General features: G+C 42.5%; 1 protein-coding gene across 1 annotated transcript; it reads right to left on the minus strand.

Annotated features, from left to right (window-relative positions):
• Positions 1-2173: 2173 nt before the first annotated feature.
• On the minus strand, positions 2174-19814 carry LOC122899978 (cytochrome c oxidase assembly factor 7). The gene is made up of 3 exons (XM_044238245.1): positions 19681-19814; positions 16057-16197; positions 2174-3442 (listed from the first exon to the last, which is right to left on the minus strand). The coding sequence occupies exons 1-3, from the start codon at positions 19784-19786 to the stop codon at positions 2994-2996; spliced, it is 696 nt and encodes a 231-aa protein (XP_044094180.1). The 5' UTR covers positions 19787-19814; the 3' UTR covers positions 2174-2993.
• Positions 19815-27686: the final 7872 nt, after the last annotated feature.

A 27686-nucleotide genomic window follows, 5' to 3' on the forward strand; every position in this document is an offset into this window, starting at 1 on the left:
AAACTCGACCATGCTGCCTCTCAGCAACCCGTTCCTTCCCAGAGCAACCTGGTATGAAACGGCCTTGGACCTTTCCATACAGTAAATTCTCACTCTTCACATTTTAATAATTTTTGTGAAATGTTACATTTTGAAACTGTTAATGCCTACTCCATTGTTCCCAACCCTATCTCAATATATAAGAGAAGGCAGGCACCTTGGGTCCCAGGCAGGAACTGGTCTATAAAATAACCCAGCACATATGCCATCAAAATTCAAACTCTTCAAAATTACAAAACCAGTGACTTAATTGGAAAGATGTGATTCTTTAAAAAAGTAATTAAGCAACACACTATTGGGCCAAAGAATGCCAACAGGTTGTAAAGGACAATGAGGGGTATTATTTCCTCTGCCATGTTCCAAACTACATTTCCTGTAAACATATTGCTTTTATAAACAAAAACTTCAAACCTTGTATTAAAAAATAGTTCAATGTTTACATTTTTAAAAAAATTGTGGTAAAATACACATAAATTTTACCATCTTAACCATTTTTTTAAAAAGATGTTATTTATTTATTTAACAGAGAGAGACTCAATGAGAGAGGGAACACAAACAGGAGGAGCAGGAGAGGGAGAAGCAGGCTTCTCACTGAGCAGGGAGCCCAATGTGGGGCTCAATCCCAGGACCCTGGGATCATGACCTGAGCTGAAGGCAGATGCTTAGGATGACTGAACCACCCAGGTGCCCCCCATCTTAACTGTTTTTCTAAAGATTTTATTTACTTATTTGAGAGGAAGAGAACGAGGAGACTCCCTGCTGAGCAGAGCCCATGCGCTCTTGATCCCAGGACCCCAAGACCACAACCTGAGCCAAAGGCAGATGCTTAACCAACTGAGCCACCCAGGCGCCCCCCACATCTTAATGATTTTTAAATGTAGAGTTCAGTAGTGTTAAGAACTTTCACATTTGTGCGCAAGTAATTTCCAGAAGTTTTGTTTGTTTTGTTTTTTTAAAGATTTTGTTTATTATTTATTTGACAGACAGAGATCAGAAGTAGGCAGAGAGGCAGGCAGGGAGAGAGGGGAAAGCAGGCTCCCCGCTGAGGAGAGAGCCCGATGCGGGGCTCGATCCCAGGACCCTGGGATCATGACCTGAGCCGAAAGCAGAGGCTTTAACCCACTGAGCCACCCAGGTGCCCCTCCAGAAGTTTTTCATCTTGCAAAATTCAAACTCTATACCCATTAAACAACTCCCCATTTCCTCCTTTCTCTAGCCTGCAACAACCACCATTTTGCTCTAAGTTTAAACATCTCATGTAAATGAAATCCCACAGTATGTCTTTTTGTGATGTCTGTTTCACTTAGCATGTCTTTGAGGCTCATCCATGTTGTAGCATGCGTCAGATCTTCCCTCCTTTTAAGGCTGAGTGATATTTCATTATATGTATACACATTTTGTTTACCAATCACCCACTGATAGACATTTGGGTTTCTTCTGCCTTTTAGCAACTGTGAATGCTGCTATGGACACAGATACACCCAGAAATGGAATTACTGGATCCTATTGTCATTCTACGTTTAATGTTTTGAGGAACTGCTATATTGTTTTCCAAGGCAGCTATACCATTTTACATTCCCACCAACAACGTGTAAGTGTTCTAATTTCTCTACATCCTTGCCAATGCTTATTGTCTTTATAGATAATATATAAAAAACAGCCATTCTGACAGTTGTGGGATAATTATCTCATGCTTCTGATCTGCCCTTCCTTAATTATTAGTGATGCTGAGCATCTTTTCATATGCTTGTTGGCTTATGGAATTTATTTTAAACAAAACAAAAGCTACTTCACATTGAAAAAATAAACTCACTTTTTTAAAACTTCTTGTGCGCTCCTGGGAAAGTCCCTCTCCTCTATCAAGTGGAGAAGCTGGCAAGCTATGCTTACAAACCTTCAGCCAGCCACACAGCAAGCCTTCCTTCTAGGATGGCGGCAACACTGGAAGCCCAGAAACAGTAGGTGGTGACAGATCAGACCTGTTATTGCAGGAAAACGACAAGCTCGCCCCCTAGTGACAAGTTAAGAAGATAATTTTTAAAAAGCCAATGTTTAGTAAAGAAAAAGCACAACCACCATGCAGAACATAATCTCTACCTTACTCAGACTCTGGAGAGAAACTAGTAACACAAACTACTAATCCATCACAATAGTTTATTCACAAGGACAATTAAAAAGGTAAAGTTCCATGGGTTAAAATGTGTCACAAAATCCTTGCTTACAAATCCCGAGCTGAAGTTGCCTTGGGAATAGAACACAGGCATGGTGAGCAATGCCAGAGGAGTGGACTGGGGATGCTAACCGTCAACTGCGAAATCCTCCACCAACAGAAGCTTGTATTTCATCATCTTTGGCAACCCTGACACGTAACAACCTTTATTTTATGTTGCATGTCCCTCCTATTATCTATGAATTTACTGAAGATCTGGCTCTAAAGGCAAAGAAGAAACCCACACCAATGATTACATAAGTCAGAGGGTGGCAGTCATAACTATTTGATTTGTTCTTAGCTCTTTAAGCCCTCTATTATGTAAATCAAGATACTGATTTTCAAGCCCTCCAGAATAAAATAATAATAATAACAACATCTGATTCCTTCAGGCACTGTGGCTGCTGATTTTCCCAACTTCCTACTACTTGTCTGCCCTCCCCACCCCCCACGATCTCTATGGCTCTCTAGTTTGCTGTTTTTCACTGAGCTCTAAGACTTTGAGAACGAAAATTGCCTATGTGCGTGCCTTCACAGAACACAACAGAAAAAAAGAACACTGACTGAAATAAACATTTTAGGCAAAAACCCAGTAGGTGACACTCTGGGGAAATGGGTCTGTGTAACCAGAGCTACAGACAGTAAGTCCCAAGTCTTCCTGCTCCAGCAGGTTGACCTTAAGGGCTATGTAAGACATAGGAGGTGCCAGCCTCAAGCTGTTTGTTGCTTAGGAATACGGACTACACTACCCAAATGTCAAAGGCTGGACATTTTTCTGCTGTTCTTTGTGCAGCTGCCGGGCCCGATTTTTTAGTAACTCAGCCTTCGCCTCGTCTTTATCTACACCATCCCCCAACCTGTACATGCGGCTGGCATTGGCACAGGCCCAGATGTGGCCCAAGTCACAGGCTTTCATTGAATATTTACATGCCAGGCCCATGTCCTTGGGAAAGCCAGGGGCACCCTGCAGGAACATGGCACTGAGATTGAAGCAGCTGGAGGCATAGCTGCCTTCACAGGCCCTTGTGTAGTAGTCTCTAGCCTTCTCCAGGTCAGGCTGACCATCCTCGTTGACCTGTCCATCATGTGCCAGGAGACCAACGTTGTGACATGCCTCCACAGACTTCTTTCCAGGCCTTTCACACGCCATCAGAAAGCAGCTGGAGGCAGCTTTCAGGTCCTGGGTCAGTCCACCTGGGAGAAGGGAGAGAGAAGAAAAAAATAAACCCAAGTCAGGGCAGAACCTGATTGTCTCAGGCCAAAGTTAAAAGAATAATTCCGAGGGGCACCTGGGTGACTCAGTGGGTTAAAGCCCCTGCCTTCAGCTCAGGTCATGATCCCAGGGTACAGCTCCACATAGGCTCTCTGCTCAATAGGGAGCCGGCTTCCTCCTCTCTCTCTGTCTCTCTCTGCCTGCCTCTCTGCCTACTTTCGATCTCTGTCAAATAAATAAATAAATCTTAAAAAAAAAAAAAATTCCTGAATAAAGTTCATATATTTTGAACTAAGGCAGCACAAAAGGAAGGTGGCCTAGTATGATGCACAAACCTTCCAACTTTTTTAGCCTTGGAATCTTTTGTTCAAGTGATAATTTATGAGAGAAGCTGAAAAGTGGGGATTATAATAATAGTTACCTTATGGGGTTACTGCAAGAACATAGGATCTTATCAGCACTTCGTTCAATGTTCATTAATTTCAATATATAATGAATACATAGTATTTGCTGACTACTGTGCTAGGCTCTGGACAATAAACACTGTCCCTAGCCTTGTGGATCTTACAGTCTAATGAAACAGATATTTAAGAACCATACAACTAAATGTAGGATTTTAAGTGTGACAAATATACGGAAGAAAAGCACAGGATATTATGAGAATGTAGCAGGACTCTGGCCTAGTCTTGGGTGAAAGGTCAAAAAAAGCCTCCCCAAAGAAGTGACATTGGAGCTGTAATATAATGGAAAAAAGGAAGGAAAAAAATACGCGGTGAGGTTTGGTCCATGCAGCAGGAATAGGATACAAAGAGAAAAGGAGCTCGTATGGCTAGAACCCAGGAATGACTAGGGAAAACAGGCTGTAGAGACAGGCAGGGTCAGATCACCCAGGATCCTGTACTTATCCTAGGAGCAATGGGAAACTGCCAACAAGTGATTTTAAACAAAGGTGGTGACAGAGCTTCATTTTCTCTTTAGTTGTTTTTCCATGGAAAATTTCAAATCCCCATGTACTACTGATGTGAAGTGTTGGGGCTCAGGAGCAAATGGTCAAGAATTCTTGGAGCATCTTCAGAGCAAAAAGGTGGTTTTATTAAAGCACGGGGACAGGACCTATAGGCAGAAAGAGCTGCACTGGTGCTGTGAAGAGTGACCAATTATCCTTCTAAGTTGGGAGGGGGTTAGGAATAGTGTAAGTTTCTAAGGAATCTGGAAGCAAGGTTTCCACGACCTTGAGGGGCTAGCTGTTTTAGAAAAAGGTCATTTACTATCTAGGTAAAACATTAGTCCTGAGACCCTTCAGATGTGTACCAGTGGGGCACATGCTTGGAGGGTAATTGCCAACATACGTCTTGGGGTGGGAGGTAGTAGAGATAAAGAAAGTTTCCAGAGGGATTTTTACATGATCTTGGAGGTCGGGCTAATGTCAAGCTAAGGCTGCCTTTTGCCCTTAGCAAAGTATTAACATTGAGGCAGTTGAGTTCCTGGAGGAAGGTCACTCTGCTTGTCTTAAGTACTTGTAAATGGGCTATAAGTTACAAGGAAGTTTAATTTTTTCCTTTTGCCTTTGTTCTCCATATCACTATCACCCATTCTCAAAAAAATACAAACATCCTATCTTTAAACATTTTTTAAGGAAATCACTCCAAATCCACCTCCTAGAAATAACTATCATTATCATTAAGAGAACACCATTCCAGTTATCTTTGTTGTATGTGTTCAGATTACATGCTGCTGGCTGATAGCTAATAGAAGTACTTTGAAAAATAGGATTGCATAAGTTATTTATAAATAAAAAATTTAACTTTGGTTTTACTTGAATTTATTAGAAGAAAACCAAACTGAGTGACACTGAAGCAACTACTTGACTTCAAATGAATTTTTCTCACTAGAGAAACTTCCTAAAGGGACCCCTGGAGTTATAAAGGGACTCTAAAACATTAGAAGCTTACAGTCATTGTTTTTGTGAAGTACTACCTCACAACTATAGAAGATGAGGACACTGGTGGTCTCATATTTCCTCCCATCTTTCCTCCCCCACCTAATACTTTTTGTCATTGCTATTACTTCAACTTAGGAAGGCAGCACACCTAGGCTCCAGTCTGAATCCATTCCTTGTTGGCTGTGTGACCTTAGACAAGTTGTTTTCCTCATCTGTAAGATAAAGATAACAGTATCTACATTTCATACTTAGAAGCTTAAATGTGTTTTTACAAAGAACCCAGCACATAATAAGTGCTCAGGGAACATTATGGCGTTTTTGTTTGTTTTTTTTTAAAGATTTATTCATTCGACAGAGAGAGACACAGCAAGGGGGGAACACAAGCTGGGGGAGTGGGAGCAGGGAGCTCAGTGTAGGGCTTGATTCCAGGATCCTGGGATCATGACCTGAACTGAACGCAGACACTTAACCGATGGAGTCACCCAGGTGTCATGGTGTTTTTATGCCCTAAAAGTCTACATTATTTACATTCTATGTGGTAACCCTAATTAGCCCAATAGTCATTCTAAATGGATTCTGCTCATCACTGGTCTTTTCATTAGAGCATCTCCATTCCTGAGTTACTTCTTTCTTTTTTTTTTTTTTTTAAGATTTTATTTATTTGACAGAAAGAGAGTGAGCCAGCGAGAGAGAAAGAGAGAGCGCACACACACACAAGCAAGGAGAAGCAGGAGAGCGAGAAACAGCAGGGAGCCCAATGCCAGGCTGGATCCCAGGAGACTTGAGCCAAAGGCAGATGCTTAAAATACTGAGTGACCCAGGTGCCCCCTGAATCACTTCTTTTGATTAACCTCTTTATTGGTTATTAAATAGTTTTCCAGAAAAGCTCAGAGATTGCATATCCTGAGTTCTTTCAATTTTGAGAGTGTATCTGTGTGCTATCTTCATATATAATAGAACATAGTTAGGTCTTGCTTTTTTTTTTTTTTTTTTTAAAGATTTATTTGTCAGAGAGGAGAGAGAAAGAGAAAGAGAACAAGTGCGAGCACAAGCAGGCAGAGGCGGAAAGAGAACCAGGATCCCTGCCGAGCAAGGAGCCGCATGTGGGACTCAATCCCAGGACCCTGGGATCATGAACTGAGCCAAAAGCAGAGGCTTTAACCCACTGAGCCACCCAGGCGCTCCTAGGTCTTACTTTTAAAGCCTGACAATCTACACCTTTTTACTGGAGTGTTTACCTATACTTAACGCAATTACTGATATAGCTGGACTTAAGCCTACAATCTTACTTCTTTCCCATTCGTCCCAAATGCTTTTTGCTTTTTCTCCTTTCTTGCATTCTTTTGAATTGTGTGTTTTAAGATTTTTTCTTTTTTTTTTTTTTTAAGATTTTATTTATTTGACAGAGAGATCACAAGTAGGCAGAGAGGCAGGCAGAGAGGGGGAAGCAAGCTCCACGCTGAGCAGAAAGCCCAATGCAGGGCTCGATCCCAGGACCCTGAGATCATGACCCAAGCCAAAGGCAGAAGCTTAACCCACTGAGCCACCCAGGCATTCCTTTCTTTTCTTTTCTTTTCTTTTTTTTAAGATTTTTATTTATTTATTTGACAGACAGAGATCACAAGTAGGCAGAGAGGCAGAAGCAGGCTCCCTGCTGAGCAGAGAGCCTGACGCAGGGCTGGATCCCAGGACCCTGAGATCATGACCTGAGCCGAAGGCAGAAGCTTAACCCACTGAGCCACCCAGGTGCCCCTAATTTCTTTTCTTAAGTAATCTCTCCACATGACATGGGGCTCAAACCCACACCCCAAAGATCAGGAGTTGCACACTCCACCAACTGAGCCAGCCAGGTGTCCCAAACTGTGTATTTCTAAAAGTTCATGTCATTCTCATTACTGGCTTTTTAGTTATACTTCCTTTTTCAGTGATTTAGCTAGTGAATATATAACATTAACTTACAATCTACCACGAATTAATATTGTATCACTTCACAAATAACGTAAGTACCTTACAATATACTTTGATTCACTTACATTTCCATCCCTCGTATTAACTGCTGTCATGTTTTACTACTACATACACTTTATTTTACTTCTATATATAAGTATCACAAACACTGCTATTATTTTTGCTGTCAACAGATTTGGAGACACTAAGAAATGAAGAAAAAGTCTTACATTTACACATATATTCTAGTGTGCTTTATTCTTTTGCATGGATCCAGTTTCCATCTGTTTCCATTTCCCTTTGACCCAAACAACTTTACCATTTCTTGTAGTGTAGCTCTGCTAATGACTCATTCCTGGAGCTTTTGTCTATCTGAAAATGAATTTATTTTGTCTTCGTTTTTATTTTTTATTTTTATTTTTTTTTAAAGATTTTATTTATTTATTTGACAGGCAGAGATCACAAGTAGGCAGAGAGGCAGGCAGAGAGAGAGAGAGAGGAGGAAGCAGGCTCTCCGCGGAGTAGACAACCCGATGCGGGGCTCGATCCCAGGACCCTGGGATCATGACCTGAGCCGAAGGCAGAGGCTTTAACCCACTGAGCCACCCAGGCGCCCCTATTTTGTCTTTGTTTTTAAAGATGTTTTTGCTAAAGTAGAATTCCAGCTTGACAGCTTTTTCTTTCAGCCCTTAAAAGATGTTCTTTTGTCTTCTGGCTTACACCGCTTCTGATGAAAAGTCAAGGGTTGCTCCCACCACTGTTCCATCAGTGTCTTCCTCAGATTGCTTCTAAGATGTTCTCTTTAACTCTGGTTTTCACCAAATTGGTTATGATGTGTCTAGGTGTAATTTTCTTTTTTTTTTTTTTTTTAAGATTTTATTTATTTATCTGACAGATAGAGATCACAAGTAGGCAGAGAGGCAGGCAGAGAGAGAGAGGAAGGGAAGCAGGCCGCCGCTGAGCAGAGAGCCCGATGTGGGGCTTGATCCCAAGTCCCTGGGATCATGACCTGAGCCGAAGGCAGCAGCTTTAACCCAGTGAGCTACCCAGGCGCCCCTCTAGGTGTAATTTTCACTTATTATCCTGCTTGAGTTCACTGAGCTTCATGGATCTGTAGACTGATAATTTTCATTAAATTTAAAATTTTTTCTGCTGTTATTTCTTCAAATATTCTGCCCCCCCAATCTCTTCCCTTTTTGGGGCTCTGATACACATACGTTAGAATGATAAATACTGAACCCCATGGGTTGAGGCTCTGTTCTTTTCCTCAACACTTTATTTTAGATAATATCTACATTCCTATCTTCATCAATCTTTCATATTTACTTTCTGAAATGTCTATTTTGCAGTTCAGCCTGCCCAGTAAACTTCAATTTCAAATATTGTGTTTCTCAGTTACAGGATTTATTTTTTTTAAGAGTGTATTTACTTGACAGAGAGAGTGTGTGTGCATACACACAAGCAGGGAGAATGGCAGAGGGAGAGAGAGAGAGAAGCAGACTCCCCACTGAACAGGAATCCTGACATGGGGCTCAATCCCTGGGATCATGACCTGAGCCAAAGGCAGACATTTAACTGACTGAGCCACCCAGGTGCCCTTTAACAGGTGGTTGTTGTCTTTTTTAAAAGATTTTATTTATTTATTTGACAGAGATCACAAATAGGCAGGGAGGCAGGCAGAGAGGAGGAAGCAGGCTCCCTGCTGAGCAGAGAGCCCGATGTGGGGCTCGATCCCAGGACCCTGGGATCATGACCTGAGCTGAAGGCAGAGGCTTAACCCACTGAGCCACCCAGGCGCCCCCCCCTTAACAGGTTTTTAAAAAATATTTATTTACTTATTTGAGAGAGATCGAGTGAGCAGGCACACATGTGTACATGTGCATAGGGTGAGGAGCAGAGAGGGACAAACAAACTCCATACTGAGTGTGAAGCCTGACGCAGGGCTCAATCCTATAACCCCAAGATCACAACCTGAACCAAAACCAAGAGCTAGTGTGACTAAGTCACCCAGGTGCCCCTCATCATACCTGTTTTAAAATATTAACTGTTAATTCCAATATCTCTGTCACATCTAGGTCTATAGACTGCTTTTCTTTCTGTTTAGCAATTTCTTACTTCTTGAAAACACTGTAGATGATACCTTGTTCAGTCTGGATTTTGTTGTATTCCTTTGAAGATCGTTGAATTTTGTTCTGGCAGACAGCTAACTCACTGGTGAATCAAGCCAAAACGTCTTTGGGACTTTCTTCTTCTTCTTCTTCTTCTTCGTTTTTTTTTTTAGAGGGAAGAGAGAGAGAGATAGCAAGAGAGAGCACAAGCGGAAAGGAGAGGGAGAAGCAGGCTCCCTGCTCATCAAGGAGCCTGATGTGGAGCTCGATCCCAGGACCCTAAGATCATGACCTGAGCCGAAGGCAGTCGCTTAACCAACTGGGCCACCTAGGCACTCCTGGGACTTGTTTTTAAGTTTTGTTAGAGCAGATCTAGAATAATCATACTACCAAGGCATGGTCATTTTGGAGTCTTAGTTGAATGTGATGTTTGGTGACTCTCTACTCTGGCTGGTTGAAATTCAAACCACTCCCATCACTGTGAAACATATGGAATCTCCTCTCAGTTCACAGCTTCCCAGAAGCTTTCCACTATAAGGTCTCTTAATCTTCCTCTATGCATGTGCAACTTAACATTAGGCCAAAGACAAGAGGACCCCTCTATGCATTTCTGGAGCACTCTTTGTGTAGCTCCTTTCTTTCTTTCTTTTTAGACTTTATTTATTTGAGAGAGAGAAAGACAAAGAACATGAGCTGGGTTGGGGGAGGGCAGATGGAGAGGGAGAGGCAGGCTCCCTGATATTCAGGGGTTCAATCCTAGGACCCTGGGATCACGACCTGAACGAAGGCAGATACTTAACCAACTAGCTACCCAGGCACCCCCTAAATTTCTCAGTTTCACCTAGTATTCTTTCTTTCTTTCTTTTTTTTTTTTTAAAGATTTTATTTATTTATTTGACAGAGAGAGATCACAAGTAGGCAGAGAGGCAGGCAGAGAGAGAGGAAGGGAAGCAGGCTCCCTGCTGAGCAGAGAGCCCGATGCGGGACTCGATCCCAGGACCCTGAGATCATGACCTGAGCCAAAGGCAGTGGCTTAACACACTGAGCCACCCAGGCGCCCCAAGTTTCACCTAGTTTTCTTAGCAGCCTGAAAAATCTCTGAAATGGTGTTCGGAACAACCACAGTTATCTTCCACAGTTAAGAGGTTTATCAATGGTAGTATGCCACAATGAACAAGGTTCACGATCTACTCAACTGGTCCACCAGTTATAAGGTTGGTCACAGCCAGTACAGTTTCCTTTTGTCTTTTTTTTTTTTTTTTAAGAGTTTATTTATTTTATTTGAGAGTGTTGGGGGAGAGGGAGAGGATCCCAAGCGAATTCCAGGCTAAGTGCAGAGCCCCACGTAGGGCTCGATCTCATGACCTGAGACGAAATCAAGAGTCAGATGCTCAATCAACTGAGCCACCCAGGCGCCCCTTCCTTTTGTGTCTTAAAGTCTTCCTTAGAATGCCAATGAGAAATGGGACTAATCCTTGATTCACAACTTCCTGTGCCTGGTCCTGGTAGCCAGATATCAAGTTTTACATTTTTCTACATTGCTTCCTTCTGAGTTTTAGTTTTGGGGCTCATTACAGGCTGGGAAAGATGGCAAGTGCTCCCACATCTATTACAACTTGAGTCTGTTCATCTGTCCCAGTGACAATACTTCCTATGGTTCTTAGCACAGCAGTTACAATTAGCAATTCAGGAGCTCTCTGAAGTTTAAGGTGGGGTACAACTTCTCTTTTCATAACCTTTCAGTCTGTTCATTTGGACCATCAATATGGTAAGAAACGAACCAGCAGCTATATGCTAAGACTTCTAGATCACTGCAGTGCGGGAGATGAACTAAAGTGGGAAGAATTTGCTCAATAGTACCTACAGGAGTGTAGGATCTTTTTGCAACCAAAATTTGGAAGTGTCCAGATAAGATAATATTTAAGTAACCACATGATAGAAATGACATATCAGGAACTGCAAGAAGGACCAATAGAGGGGCGCCTGGGTGGCTCAGTGGGTTAAGCCGCTGCCTTCAGCTCAGGTCATGATCTCAGGGTCCTGGGATCGAGTCCCGCATCAGGCTCTCTGCTCGGCAGGGAGCCTACTTCCCTCTCTCTCTCTCTCTGCCTGCCTCTCCATCTACTTGTGATTTCTCTCTGTCAAATAAATAAATAAATAAATAAGAAGGACCAATAGAGGGTCAAATGCGCACCATATTTGATAATCAAGTCTCAGAAAAACTGAGCTATTTCATGTAATGTTTCCTAGAGCTCAACAGCTTATTCACTGATGTGAGCATGGGAAGATGTCAATGGAGAAATGAATGCTGGGATAGCACCCCTCTCTACCACAGCCTTGTCTGTTCTGATATTCCAGAAGCAGTGTTAGTGAGGGTGCAAGCAGATTCAACTGAATGAGACTACGAGCATTTCTGCCCAAAAAGGACACAAATTTTGGAATCAAACCAGCCCAGATTATACTGTCTATGTGGGCTGCTCTTCCACAGAAAGCAGTTTCTTAGCAGTTTGAGTGGCCTGGAGGTGGCTTTCCAAATTGTTGCTATTTATGCCTTTGACTGTGTTATCAACAGATCAAATTACACTGCCCTGGTTGTTGTGGTTCTCCTGCAGTGCAGAAGTAGCATTATCAAGAAATGAGCTTACATTTCTCCTTTTCAGCACCTAGTCTTCCTTCTTAGCTTTCCTTTATACCATCTTTCCCCTTGTTCTTGAATCTGTTAAGGTGGGTAGCAGGTGAATTGCACTGTCTTTGGCAGACCTGGTTTGACACAAAGGGAGAAAGGCCAGCTCAGGCTTCCACAGAAAGTATAGGCTGGGTCAGCTGCCCTCAAACACATCCACCATAGCTCAGCCCCAAGAAATGTCCATGGTTTATGTTCTTTTTTTTAATTTAAAGATTTTATTTATTTATTTGACAGAGACAGAGATCACAAGTAGGCAGAGAAGCAGGCAGAGAGAGAGGGGGAAGCAGGCTCCCCGTTGAACAGAGAGCCTGATGCAGGGCTTGATCCCAGGACCCTAGGATCACGACCTGAGCTGAAGACAGAGGCTTAACCTACTGAGTCACCCAGGCATCCCCATGGTTTATATTCTTAAAAGTTCATTTTAGTTGCATCTTTTAGTTAACATCTTTAGTTGCATCCTTTAGTTAACAGCTTATGGAAAGATGTTTAGGGATTTGCATTAATCTCCTAACTGTAATCCCAGCAGGAGAGGACAGTGGCTTGGAAAAGAATTAAAGGAGAGGGAGAAAGCCAGGATAGATTTAAGACATATTTTGGAGATAAAATGGCCATGAGCTACTATGCAGAGAGAGACACCACTTGTCAAGGGTATCTCTTTGAAGATAACAGGGGCATAATAAATTGGGGGGAGAAGAAAAACAATTAAGAATTCCATATTTGGTTTGATAAGTTTGGGACGCCTAAGAGAACTCCAAGTAGGAATGTCTACATTAGCTACATGTAGTCTGAAGCACACAAGAATGGTCTAGATTGAAGACTATCTGCATTATCATCAATTTATCTGAGCCTTCATCTCTTCCTGTAAAGTAATTTTACTTTTTAGAAGAGCAAATTGAGAACTTTTTTTTTCTTTGAAAGAGAGAAAGAGAGCGCGTGTGTGCACAGTGGGGAGCTGCGCAGACGGGGAGAGAGAGAGAATCCCAAGCAGTTAGTCGTTCGTCTGTCTCACTGACAAAAGTTCCTATGGCTCTTAGCCACAGGGGCTAGATCCCACACAGGGCTTGATCCCACAATCCTGAGATCATGACCTGAGCTGAAACCAAGAGTCAGATACACAACCACCTGAGCCACCAGATGCCCCCAAATCAAGGACTCTTAAACAGAAGGAAAACAAAAATCATCTATTGTTACCACTACCTAGAGACCATCACTACTTCATTTTTGGTGAATTTCCTCATAGCGCTATGCAGTTTGGTCTTGCTTTTTTGTTTTAAGTAATCTCTACACTCAACATGGGTCTCAAATTCATGACCCCAAGATTGAGCATCCCATGCTCTACTAACTGAGCCAGGCAGGTGCCCCAATTTGGTCTTGTTTTCACATGCTGTAGTCATGAGCCTTCTTCACTCCCCATTAGAAACACTTCTTAGTATCTGTTTTAGTAGCTGCATACTATTTCCTCAGAGAGATGTGTGTTAGAGTTAACTTCTACTTCTTTGCATAGGACATTTAGATTGCTTCACAAAAATAGTTCAAACTTGAGTTCATATCAGAAAACACCTGGCCAAAGCATTCCTGGGATTATATATACTCTAAGTACATAATCCAAGGTAAGTTCTGCACCAACCAATACAGTCAGACCTGTTCACACCAATAGGATGTTTTATAATTTTTTTAAAAAATATTTTATTTATTTATTTATTTTGAGAGAGAGAAGAGAGTACAACCACGGGGGAGGGGCAGAGAGAAGAAGTTGAAGCAAACTCCTCAACAAGCACAGACCCCAACCCTGAGATCATGATTTTAGCCAAAGTGAGATGCTTAACCAACTAAGCCACTCAGGTGCCCCGAGAATATTTTATAATTCAAGAAAACAGTCACATCTGTTCTCATTTGATGTTCAGAAAAATCCTATGAAGAAAGTATGAGTGGACCATACTACTCTAATTTTGTCAACAAAGAACTTGTGGCTCAGGGAAGGAAAATGTCTTAGGTGATGTTGCACTATCTAAAAGTGGGTTCTTTGGGGGGCACCTGGGTGGCTCAGTGGTTAAGCCTCTGCCTTCGGCTCAGGTCATGATCTCAGGGTCCTGGGATCGAGCCCCGCATCGGGCTCTCTGCTCAGCGGGGAGCCTGCTCCCCCACCCCCGCCTGCCTCTCTGACTACTTGTGATCTCTGTAAAATAAATAAATAAAATCTTTTAAAAATAAATAAATAAACAAAAGTGGGTTCTTTGGCCTCCTGCTCTTTCCCTTGCCCCAACTGATCCTTGGTAAAAGAATTTGTCTAATGGGGCGCCTGGGTGGCTCAGTGGGTTAAGCCGCTGCCTTCGGCTCAGGTCATGATCTCAGGGTCCTGGGATCGAGTCCCACATCGGGCTCTCTGCTCAGCAGGGAGCCTGCTTCCCTCTCTCTCTCTCTCTCTCTCTGCCTGCCTCTCCATCTACTTGTGATTTCTCTCTGTCAAATAAATAAATAAAATCTTTAAAAAAAAAAAAAAGAATTTGTCTAATAAGAAAAAACAATTTCAGAGCCACTTTTGTTTTCCCTATTTCAATAAGGAATTCAAGTTCTTGTGAAAACTATAATAAAATATGGTATAAACAATACTGCAAAAAAAGTGGGAGGGAGGCCTGGCTGGTTCAGGCAGCAGAGCATGCGACTTGATCTCAGGGTCATGAGGTTGAGCCCCAAACTGGGAGTGGAGATTACTTAAAAAAAAAGTATAAAAACAAAAAGAACCCAAAACTTTACCAAGGCACAAATCCAGAGACTAAATAACTAGGAACATTTTTGGTTTTGCATGCTGTATCATATAGATGAGTTCACACCACATACAAATTTGTATTTGGCTTTCTTCACTGGAGAGAGAGAGATACATATGTACATATATACGCACATATGTATATATATACATATATATACACACACATATATACATATATGTATATATATATGTACATATATATCTCTCATATGTGTGTGTGTGTGTGTGTATAGATATAAAATTTCATAGGCTTTTTACCACATCAACAAAATCCTCTAGAAACATTACTTTTTCATGGGCTAAATAGCATTCCATACAATGGAGATAACATTCAACTAAGCTGCCACTGTTGGCACTAGGTTTTTTTAAATCATTAATATAATGCAGTAATGTATTAATTGTAAATTGTAAGTTAATAAAAATAAAATTTTGTAGATAAATAATACTGGGATATTTTTTCACATTAACTTGTTTTTAAAGATTTTTATTTATTTTTTAAAAGATTTATTTATTTGAGAGCGAGCGCATATGAGGGTTGTGGGGGCAGAAGAAGGGGAGGAGCAGACGCCCTGCTGAGCAGAGGGTGATCCCAGGAGTCTGGGACCATGACCTGAGCCAAAGGCATAGGCCCGACCACTGAACCACCCAGGCACCCCAGAATAATTTCTTATTTAGCGATAGATGAACACTATGCACTATTCCAGTGATAACTACAATTAGGGCATGAGGCAAAAAGATAAGATGGCAGAGAATTAATTATTGGTCCCTTGCTCTGTGCAAGGCACATGCTGATGCCTTTACCTGTATCATCTTATTTAATCCTCACATCAACCCTATGAAGCAAGTACTATTTTTCTCCATTTTACAGGTGATATAACTGAGGTAGAGTTGAAGTGACTGGCTCAAGGTCCCACTACTTGATAAAAGCATTCCTCAATATCTGCCTAACTTGAAAGGCAGTTCAAGGGATGTCAAGAAGGGATGTTCTTCCCACATCCCTCTGCTGAACTCTCACCAAATCTTCCTACAATGTGCTTCCCCAAGGCCTGTGAGGACCCTTCTGTGAAGAGGACCCCGCATGAGGCTCAGGATGTGAGATCAGCATTACTATCAGTAACAGTCATCAAAGAAAGCAGGTGCCTCACCTTTCCCAGTCACATAATAGGCCCCCAGTTTGTAGCAGCTATCGCTGTGTTTGTTCTCTTCACAGTTGAACTTCAACACCTTGGCAGCCTCCTCAAAATTCTTCTGGATCCCTTCCAAATAGTCCACCAGCCGATAGCATCCTGTGAGGAAAACATAAGAGCTGTTCTTCATGTTTGGGGCTGCTGCACAGCAGTGGGGAAGGCTGAGGTGCAGCAGCCAAAACGTCTCTTATTTAGGACCAGCTTCAGTCCTCCTGAGGTGTGGCAAGGTGACCTCACCACAAAGACTGCAGGTGGCGGGCGCCTGGGTGGCTCAGTGGTTTAAAGCTTCTGCCTTTGGCTCCGGTCATGATCCCAGGGTCTTGGGATTGAGCCCCATATCAGGCTCTCTGCTCCGTGGGGAGCCTGCTTCCTCCTCTCTCTCTGCCTGCCTCTCTGCCTACTTATGATCTCTGTCTGTCAAATAAATAAATAAAATCTTAAAAAAAAAAAAAAGACTGCAGGTGGTGTTCAGCCATGTCTACAAATGGCATCATCTGCCCTTAGCTGGGGACCGAGCAATGTACAGGCTGGAGAGACCATGGCTGGGCCCTGGCTCCACCACTCACCAGCCATTCTGCTCCCTGTCACCCAGAGGCAAAGACTCCCTGACTTCCATGATTGAAACTTTGCCACCTTTGGAACTTCCCAGGAAGTTCAGCAATAAAACACTGGAAACCAAAAGGGTCCATGGGTCGTCTCTGTAGTAGCAAGAAAGGGGTGCTTCCAGGACTATACACCTCAGCTAGGCTGGGAATGAGAAGCCCAAAGACAGAGTAGAAATAGTAGCTACTGAAGGAGTTGGAAATGGATGCTCTCTTTGGCAGTCTCTGGTCCCAATGAGCCTCTTCTTAACATCTCTACCCTCTGTCTTTGGCCCGCCTTCTTCATCCCAAATGACACTCATCTTATTCATTTTCTTTTCTTTTTTTAAAAAAAAATTTATTTATTTATTTATTTGACAGCGAGAGAGATACGGTGAGAACAGGAACATGAGCAGGGAGAGTGGGAGAGGGAAAGCAGACTTGCCGCCAAGCAGGGAGCCAGATGCAGGGCTTGATCCCACGATGCTGGGATCATGACCTGAGCCGAAGCCAGACGCTTAACAACTGAGCCATCCGGGCGCCTCTCAGTCATCTTCATTCAACAAATATTTGTGCACTGTGTCCAACCATGTACCAAACAACTGTTCTAGATGCTGGGAATATAGTCACTTGCCCTCCTAAAAATTACATTCTAGAGGAGAGGAGAAAAATAAGTAAATAGGTGAGCAAGATGCATTTATTTTTTTTAAATGCATTTTAACAGTAGTAAATGTTTTATGATTGAAACAAAACAGGATAAGACAGTTTGTTGTGCATGCTGGGGGAATAGTTACCATAAACCGGGCAGTCAGGGAGGGCCTAGTAAGGACTGTGATATCCAAGCTGAAATGTGAATAACAAGAATGAACTAGCTATTTAGAGACAATGAAATGGAAGAGAGCAGAAAGTCCCAGGTATAAGAAACAATAGACTAAAAGACCCCAGAGAGGGAATAAGTCAGTACAAATAAGGTATAATGTAGCTGGATCGAGGAGGAAAAGGGTAGGAAATGAGAAGAAAATGGCAGGGACCAGATCACAGGGCACTGTGGAACACAGGAAGGACTTAGGATTTTATTCCAGGCCCGTGGCAAACCACTGGAGGGTTAAGAAGGGAAGTGATATGATTCAATTTACATTTTAATTTTATTTATTTTTTAAGACTTTATTTATTTATTTGATAGAAAGCGAGCGGGAGAAAACACAAGCAGGAGGAGTGGCAGAAGGAGAGGAAGAGGGAGAGGGAGAAGCAGCAGGGAGGCAGACTGAGAGCTCCATCCAATCCTGGGACCCTGGGATCATGATCTCAGCAGAAGGCAAACACTTAACCAATTAAGCCATTCAAGCAGCCCCAATCTTCATTTTTAAAAGGTTACTCCAGTGTATATGTTTGTACATGTCCAGATGAACATGGAAGAACAAAATGCATGAGGGGGTACACTCCAGCACTGATAACAAACGTGTTATTTTGTTATTTAAAAATCTAAGAAGATTGAGTTATGGATATTGGGGAGGTTATGTGCTACGGTGAGTGCTTTGAAGTGTGTTAGCCTGAAGATTCACAGATCTGTATCCCTGGGGCAAATAATACATTATATGTTAATTTTAAAAATTACTAAAAAAAAATCTAAGAAGATAGCATTTACTAGAACAAAATGAAAACTTAACTACCAGTTTGAGGGTTGGAAACAGATTTTAAGGGAGTCAGCATGCAAACAGGAGTCAGGTTAGGCAGCTATTTCAATAATCCTGGTGAGAGATCATGATGACTTCAAATGACAGTAGCTATAGTAACGATAGCCTCCTCTCAGGCTCTCCTCAAGTATGGCAGTCAGTCCTTTCACGCCCACCCTCCTCCACTCCACCTCTCAGTATACTCTCCAGCGTCCATAACCATGAACTCTCTCCTCAAAAACATGTATGGCTTTCCACTGACTACAGAATAAAGTCTAAATGCTTTACCCTGGCATTTAAGGCCTGACACACTGTGGCCCAAACTCCCTCTTCCATCTAACTACAGCCTCACTTCAATCTTCCAAAAGACAGCATTCTCTTCTCCCACATTGTCCTCCATTTAATGAACACGTGCCTGCTCCTCCTGACCACCCCCCAGAAGTCTTCCCCAACTATCCTGCTCCTCAGTGACTCCAACTTTTCTTAGGATGCAGGCAAGCCCTCAAAGAACCACCTTGGGTTCTTGTTAAGCCATTAAACAGCAGAGCAACTCTGGTTAGTTGGTTAGCTGCAAGATATAGTTATATCATATTATGGAAACCTGACTGCAAGCTATAAGAAGGTTGGGTGAGTGTCTTTTATTTTATTTATTTTTCTTTGTAAAGAAGGAAGAAGAAAACCACCCAAAGGTACTGGCTGCTTTGGACACCAGTCATCCACTGACACTCAAGTCAACTCAACGGTCTCAGAACACGAGGGAAACATTCATGCCTCAGGGCCTTTTCACTAGCTGTTACCTCTACCTACCATAGATCTCCCTGAGCTTCCTCAAGGCTTTGTTCAAATGCCATTTTCTCAATGACTCCGTCTGACCACTTAACTCAAAATTGCCCTCAACTCCCTATACCTGTTAATCCTTTTCGCCATTACACTTTCCAACACACGATTTGATTTATTTCTTTACGTTTATTATCCAACTCCCCCCACTAGAATGTAAGCTCCAGAAGAACAAGGAATTTTATGTCTTCACTGATGTATTCCCACCCCTCCACCCCCAACACCCAAGCACACCTCCTCGTATCCCCCCCCACCCCGCTTCCAGGCTCGGTCCCGCCGAGGATCCCCCCGCTGCGAGCACCGCAAGTCCTCGAGAAACCCAACCCTTTCCTCCCTAACATACACAAGGTCTTCAGTGTCCCACCGCGTCCCCACGAGTCCCGGCCGGAGACCCCTTCCAGACCTCCTTCAGCGGTCGCTCGTGACCCGTGCGGCCCGCAACCCTTCCCCATGCGTCCCACGTGTTCCCAGGCTGCGCTGGCAGCGCTCACCGTCCGGGTCCTTCTCACGGTAGCACTGGTAGTTGCACTCCACCTCCATGTTCTCCAGAAAGGACTTCACCTGTTCCTCGTCCTGGAAATCCACCACACCCGCCATGGCCCCTGCTCGCCCAGCCAAGGTTAGCCCGCGGCTCAGCACGCCCGCCCCGCGGTCACGTGAGCAGCGGAGGGGCGGGGCCCGGGAGGGGCGTGCCGCGGAGGGCTGCGTGCTCACCGGGTATTCCGGAAGGGGGAGCACCGCGAACCTAAATCCTGAAGCTGTTGAAGCTGGTAAAAACCTTGCTATGCTCATTCCTTTCCTAAAACCGGTGACAGTCTTTCTGCAGCATTTTTGTGCTCCAGCTTTGTGCCCTTCATGATTTTCTGCCTGCAGTTATTTATTTCTTCATTTATTCGTTTGTTCGGTGGTCTCCAAGTGTCTATTGTGTGCCTCACCAAGTGCTTAGTTCCAGTAATACAACGGACAACTATGATCCCTGCCTTTAAAGAGTTTGCAGTTTAGTAGGAAGACATTTGTTTTTTCATTCAGCAAGCATTCTGAGCATCTACTATGTCAAGTACAGCTGCACAGACCAGTATTCTTAAGTCTGTTCTAGTGAAATGAGAAGTCTGGTTCATCTGTAGGTTTCTCCCAGACATACTCCCCCCAACTCCTCGCTCCCCCACCCCACCTGAATGACTTAAGAAATGAACGGCTGTGGGAGATGATGACTGGAACACAGGAGCTACAGAGGTTTTAGTAATAATTCTGTTATAATAGCGAATGCACAAACAGTGTTGAACTTTGTTCCGGATTCTATTCTAAGATTTTTACACAAAGTCTCATTTAATTCTCACTATGACCCTCAATGTGATGCTGTGGGGTATATATTATTATCCCCATTCTGCAGATGAGGAAACTGGGCTACAGAGAAGTAACTTGTCCAAGGTCACACAGGAAGTGAGAGTAGTGTGATAAATACTTTTATAAATAAAAGAATGCATGTGATACAAGGGGAACGTGTGAAGGAAATGGAGAGAAGCAGCTTGGCCTGGTTTTTGCTTTGTGCTTTTTCACAGAATCATCAGTTACATAAAGCCTAGACTGAAAACTCTCCAAAGACAGATCCTGTTCATCTTTGAGTCCTAGCCAGCCCTATTCTAGAGTCCTCAGTAGGACTCAGCCCATGGTTTCCCATCACCTATAGCAATGCTTTCCCAATGATTCTGCCACTAACCTATCCTTAAAGGCATCGGAGAGTGGACCACTTCCAATCCTTCCTTATTGGGGAGCAGCTTACTGCAACTGGAAAGTCCTTGAAGTCCCAATTTTACTTTTAAAATTCATGTGATTTCACATTCAATTCCATAGTAATATATCTTTCACAGGAAAACACAAGATTGTTTTCTCCCCAAGCCTTTTGGTAAAATTGACATTTCGAGTTTTATGCCACATTTTCATATGGTTTCTCATACCCCTGATCACCTCAGGAGACCCCTCCATACACGCACCCCTGGAAAGAAAGCCCAGACCTTTTATTTTGAGCCAACCTGCCTTAACCTGACCTTCAAGGCCCTGTGCAATCTGATTCTAGTCTCATATCATGCCTCTCCTCCCCCATATACCACCCAACTTCATGATCTCTGAATAGGTCGCACATTTGTGTCCCTGTTTACTGCTGCTCTTAAGGCCCGAACCACCCCCCCTTCTCTCCCCAAATCAGAGATTCTCTCCTCTGTAGTCTTCCCAGGTGCAACAACCACATACCTTCCAAAGTAGATTTAAATGTTCCCACTTCAGGGGTCTTTGGGTGGCTCAGTCAGTTAAGCAACCGACTCCACTTAGGCTCAAGTTATGACCTCAGGGTGGTGAGATCGAGCAGGTCCTGTTCCGCACTCAGCAGGGAGTCTGCTTGAGATTCTCTCACTCTGCCCCTCCCCCATCCTTGCAAATAAATAAACAAATCTTTAAATGCTCCCAGTTCGGTGTTCCACACTACTTGGTTTATTCTGGTATAATGTAGTAGGAAAGGACTGGCTTTGGAAAACAAACAGATCTTAGTCAGAATCCATGCCCCATGTTTACTAAATTGTGAACCTGAACCAATCACATTTGTGAGCTCGATTCCTCTTCTGTAAATTAAAATCCCTTGTGGCTGTCAGTAGGACTAAACGTTCATGTATGCAGTGTGCTTAGCGGAGTCTGGCATGGAGTCATTCCTGTTCCAGAAATGTTTCTTGTCATGCCCATAATGGCATGAAAGTCTGTGTCTGTGTCCTCCATGACACTGTGATCTCTGTGTCCCTTTTTCCAGTCACAGGGTCAAGAATAGAACAAAGCAAAAAAAAAAAGAATAGAGCAAAGCTTGGTGAGGGTGATGTAGATAGCTAAGGTCAGGGACAGTCCGCAAATCATATTTTTCCCATAATCATATTTGCTGAGTTAAACTACAGTAAAATTAGCCCACCTGAGCAGTAGGGGGTGACAGAGAGTTAGGGGAAAGATGGAAGACAGGCTGGGCCAAGTATGAAGTCACATACTTAAAAGGAAATTTAATGTCATCAAAAAGGCAGCCAGCTTCCTTTTTTAGTCCTGTCCTTATCTCTGTAGATTTATTCCCCCTTATCCCTATAAATTTTCACATATACTTTTTAAACTTATTTAATTATTCAAGTAATACATGCATATGTGCTTATTGTGAATTAATCTCATGTTTTTCACCTAATATTCCTTTTCATTGAGCATAATACAGCTTGTAGACACTGTTTAGACTGTTGCAGAGAGATCAAAGAGTTAAATGGTTTACTCTTAAACACACAGTGAGAGGACCAGGAGGAGAAACCAGGCCTCCTAGAATCTTAGAGTTCACAATAACCATCCCGGATCCTAGAGGAAAGAATTGAAGAGTATTATGGCACTCAACTCCTCACTCCAGACTTAGATTCAACTATTATTAATTGATCACTAATTGTGCGTTTAGTACTTTAGGTTCATTATCTCATTTATTCTTCATTCATTCAACAAACATGCCCTGTATGCTTAAAAAATGGCTAGGGGGGGCGCCTGGGTGGCTCAGTGGATTAAGCCACTGCCTTCGGCTCAGGTCATGATCTCAGTGTCCTGGGATCAAGTTCCGCATCGGGCTCTCTGCTCAGCAGGGAGCCTGCTTCCCTCTCTCTCTCTGCCTGCCTCTCTGCCTACTTGTGATCTCTCTGTCAAAGTAAATAAAATCTTTTTTTAAAAAAATGGCTAGGGTTTAAGGGATACTGAATTGAAAAAAGCAAAATTTCAACAAGAACATGTAACTCTTGGAAGAGAAAAAGCACTGGTCCATAAACATAAGATGAGATGCTCCTCCTAATGATCAAAGGAAGGCAAACTAGAGACACTGTGATACCATTTTTTATCTCTTATGTCAATGAAGATTGGCCTCCTGTGTTTGAAAGAATGCTGAGAAATTGACTTTCCAATATATTATTGGTGGAAATGTAACTTGATGCCTCCTCTTTGGAGAGCAATTTGGTAATATCTATTAACATTTAAATGTGCTTTTATGTATTTTGGGGGGTGGAAGGAAAATGTGCAAACCTATCCCACAATAGACTTGGATCCTGAACATATAGAGAATTCCTACAACTCAACAATAAGAAGACAATGTTTTTAAAAATGGGCAAAATATTTGAGTAGACTTTTTACCAAGGACATATGGATGGGCAACAAGCACACAAAAAGACCCCCAGCATGCAGAAATGCAAATAAAAATCCACACTGAGATAGCACTACACAGTTACTAGGAAAGCTATAATCGACAAGACAAACAGTACCATGTGTTGATGAGAATTTTTAAAAAGTGGAACCCTTCTATACATTTCTGATTGGAATGCAAAACGCTGTAGCCACTTCATATTTTTATTTGTTTGCTTGCTTGCATTTTATCTTATTGTGTAACATGTAACATGAGATCTATCCTCTTAACAAATTTTTAAGTGTACAATATATTATTGTCAACTGTAGGTACAATGTATAGTGTTGTACCTCCAGATTTCCAGAGTTTATTCATCTTGCTTAATTGGAACTAAATGCCCTTGATTAGTAATTCCCCATTTCCCTTTCTCCCCAGCCCCTGGCAACCATCATCCCACAATCTAAGAATTTGACTGTTTTAGATAACTCTAAGATAACAAGTACAAGAAGTACTTGTGCATTATGCAGTACTTGTCTTACCGTGACTGTCTCATTTCACTTAGGATGATGTCCTCAAATTGTCATTGTTGTTATTGTTGTTGTTGTTGTTGTTGTTTTTAAAGATTTTATTTATTTACTTGACAGACAGAGATCACAAGTAGGCAGAGAGAGAGGAGGAAGCAGGCTCCCTGCAGAGCAGAGAGCCTGATGTGGGGCTCGATCCCAGGATCCTGGGATCATGACCCGAGCCGAAGGCAGAGGCTTTAACCCACTGAGCCATTCTAGCTGGGCTCCAAGGCACTCCTTAATCTCCATCCCCTGTTTAACCCATCCCCTCTTCCACCTCCGCCCTGCTAACCATCAGTTTGTTCTCTATAGCTAAGAGTCTGTTTCTAGGTTTGCCTCTCTCTCATTTTTTTTAAGGCTCCCAATTTCTCCATATCCTTGACAATACTTCTTTTCTTGTTTTTTTGTTTTGTTTTGTTTTGTTTGTGTTTGTTTGTTTGATAATAGCCATCCTGACAGGTGTAAGGCAACATCTTATTATGGTTCTGACTTGCCTTTTCCTGATGTTTAGGACTTTGAGCATCTTTTCATACACCTGTCAGCCATTTGTACATCTTTGGAGAAATGTCCACTTGGATGCCTAACTCATTTTTTTAAAAGATTTTATTTATTTATTTGAGAAAGAGCAAAAGCAAGAGGGATCACAGAGGTAGAGGGAGAAGCAGATTTGCCACTGAGTGGAAGACCCAAAGCAGGGCTGGATCCCAGGACCCTGAGAGCCTGACATGAGCTGAAGGCAGACGCTTAACCGATTGAGCCACCCAGGTACCCCTCCCTAACTCATTTTTTAATTGGGTTATTAATTTCTTGCTTTTGGAGTTATAGGCATTTCCCATATATCCTGGTGGTAAACCCCTTATCATATATCTGGTTTGCAAACATTCCCTCCCATTCCATAGGTCACCTTTTCATTCTGCTGATTGTTTTCTTTGTAATGTAGATGCTTTTTATTTTTTTAATTTATTTTAAGTAATTTCTATGCCCAATGTAGGACTCAAACTCACAGTCCTGAGATCAAGAGACTGAGCCAGCCAAGCGCCCCAGTGCAGACAATTTTTAGTTTGATATAATCCCACATTTATTTTTGTCTTTGTTGCCTATGCTTTTGGCATCATTAAAATGGGCTTATATTTTTGACCTAGAAGTTCAACTTCCAAGAATGATACATAGCCTGTGGAAATTCTTACACAAATAAATAAATATTTCCTGCAGGTTTTGTTGTTGTTGCTGCTGTTGTTACAACAGAAATAACAAGGGCGCCTGGGTGGCTTAGTTGTTAAGTGTCTGCCTTTGGTTCTGGTCATGATCCCAGGGTCCTCGGATCTAGTCCTGCATCAGGCTCCCTGCTCAGTGGGGAGCCTGCTTCTCCCATCCTACTCCCCCTGCTTGCATTCCCTCTTGCTGTCTCTCTCTCAAATAAATAAATAAAATCTTTTAAAACAACAACAGTAGAAATACCAAATATCCAAGAATAGGGGATTTGAATTCAATGTAGACATTAAAAAGAATTAAATTGGTCTATTGCAACATTGAGGGACGTTCAAATGCCTTGTTAAGTGCAAAACAAAAAATTCAATAGTATAACAATTTTTGGTTTAAAAAATAACCTTTTGTGTGTTCATAGAAAAAAAAACCAAACCTGAGGGAAAATACCCTGCATTTTAATAGTTAACTATGAGCTGGAAAGGAGTAAGGGAATAGCTTACAGGAAACTTCCTGTGTTTGCAATCCATCTTTATTTTGATAATGATATACTACTTTTGTAAGCAAACAAAATAATAAAAACATTTTAAAAGCCTTGATGTGTTCCCTAGACATATTCAGTCTTATGGGTTATTTTGCAGTAAGTACTAATATAACCATTTTATAAACGAGGTTCAGAGAAGTAGAGCCATTTCTTCGAGGTTACACAGCCACCAAGACTTCCCCAAAGATCAGGCATTGGTGAGCTGACAGAATCCCCCCTAGGGACAGAAAGACCAGATCAGTCACATTTGCTGTGAGGTCACTTTGAAGGCTTGGTACATGTCCTCATTAGTCCATCCTGAGCCAGGTGTCCTCTGCAGACAGACGCAGCTGTGGGTGGCAGGAGACCGGAGATGATCAGGCTCTCCTTGGGTTCCTCTGGGGCATCAGTTCTCTGTCCACTACAGATCTCTTGTGGACACTTACCTTTGGGTGGGTTAGCGGTGGAGGCATCTTGACCTTCCTGCTGTGGCCAGCCAATCGCCTAAGCCCGGCCAGCAGAGCCAATAGCCCTCCCTCCCTGTCCCTCCCACCAAAATTAGGAAGAAGCCGTGACAGGTGCCAGCCCAGCTCAGACTCCCGTTTCAGCAGTGGTGTTTGCGTATCACCTAGTCCTCGCCTGACCTGCCTAGCCGCAAGCCAGCTCAATGAAATCAGAAACAGAATTCAATGCAACCTCTACTTTCCTGACTATCTTTGAGGTGTCCTAGCTAGACTTGAAGCTGGAAAGGTTCCTGCTTTATACAGAAGAGGACTGGGGTCCAGAGAGAGGCAAGGGCTTGGCCTGGGGCACAGAGCAAGTTAATAACAGAGACATGGACTGTTTCTTCAGGAAAGCAAATTGGATGGTAACCTTTCCAACTTTATCTTCCCCTCCTCCTGACAAATACCCCCTCTCCTCCCACTTCAGGGTTCCTCTGTGCTTCTTGCTCTAGTATCATCATCTGAGGCAGCAAGGTTTATCGAGAATGATAAAGACTTTGGAAACACACTACCTTGGTATCCCACATTTGCTGTGGGAACTCAGACAAGTTGTGTTACTTTTCTGGCCTTATTTTCCTCATCTATCATTGGATATGAACCTCTATTCTATTTGCCTGATAGGAATAAATAAGAAGTTGGGAGGCAGTTTAGTATAGAACAGTGGTTTTCCAAATGGTATAGAGTGGTGATTTCCCTGAACCAGCAGCATCAGCATCTCCTGAGAATTTGTTAAAAATGAATATTCTCTGGCGTGGTCTGGGTGACTCAGTCTGTTAAGTGTCTGCCTTCGTCTCAAGTCATGATCCCAGGGTCCTGGAATCAAACTTCTCCCTCTCCCCACTGCTCATGCTCTCTCTCTCTCTCACTTTCTCTCTTTCTCAAATAAGTAAATAAAATCTAAAAGAAAAGAAAAGAAATGAATATTCTCTGGCCCCACCGCAGATCTACTGAATCAGAAGCTTGGAGGTGTGGCAATCTACGTTTTAACAAACTCTGCAGGTGCATCTGACGCATTCCACAGTTTGACAACCACTGGTATACAGTGGGTAAAAACACTGGGTGTGGGTCAGACAATTCTGAATTCTTCTACAAGTGTCTTAGTTTTGCCTTTTACTATTTGGGAGGCCTTAAGCAAAGCATTTTGCCCACCTGCTCCTTCGTTTACTCATCTGTGAAATGGGAATATTTAGTTGTATTTACATAAATGGGCTGCTTATTCATTCACTTAACACAATTTTTTTGAGTGGCATTATGTGACAATGACTCTTCCAGGTTCTAGGGATACATCAGTAGACAAAGCCAATAAAAATCTCTGCCCTCATGGGGTATACATTCTAATGAGACTTTTGAGGATTAAGGTAATTATGATAATGGTGTATAAAGCTTAGTACAACACTGAACATATTAAGCACTCAGCAAATGGCAGCTATTAATAATGATGGGGGAAAGGCTTGTAAATAGTGAAATGCGATATTAGATGAAGCTGTGAGTTCTCTGAAACTCATCCAATTTGTGCCTCTATCATCAGAAGCTAACA

This window comes from Neovison vison, chromosome 2 (genome assembly GCF_020171115.1).
Source record: "Neovison vison isolate M4711 chromosome 2, ASM_NN_V1, whole genome shotgun sequence".
Classification (NCBI taxonomy): Eukaryota; Metazoa; Chordata; class Mammalia; order Carnivora; family Mustelidae; genus Neogale; species Neogale vison.

Excerpts from the sequence above, each read along its gene's own strand:
- LOC122899978 (XM_044238245.1), bottom strand. The coding sequence starts at position 19,786 with ATGGCGGGTGTGGTGGATTTCCAGGACGAGGAACAGGTGAAGTCCTTT. Across the intron at positions 16,198-19,680 it reads CCGTGAGAAGGACCCGGACG|GATGCTATCGGCTGGTGGAC; the intron begins GTGAGCGCTGCC and ends TTTTCCTCACAG. Across the intron at positions 3,443-16,056 it reads CTATTATGTGACTGGGAAAG|GTGGACTGACCCAGGACCTG; the intron begins GTGAGGCACCTG and ends CCCTTCTCCCAG.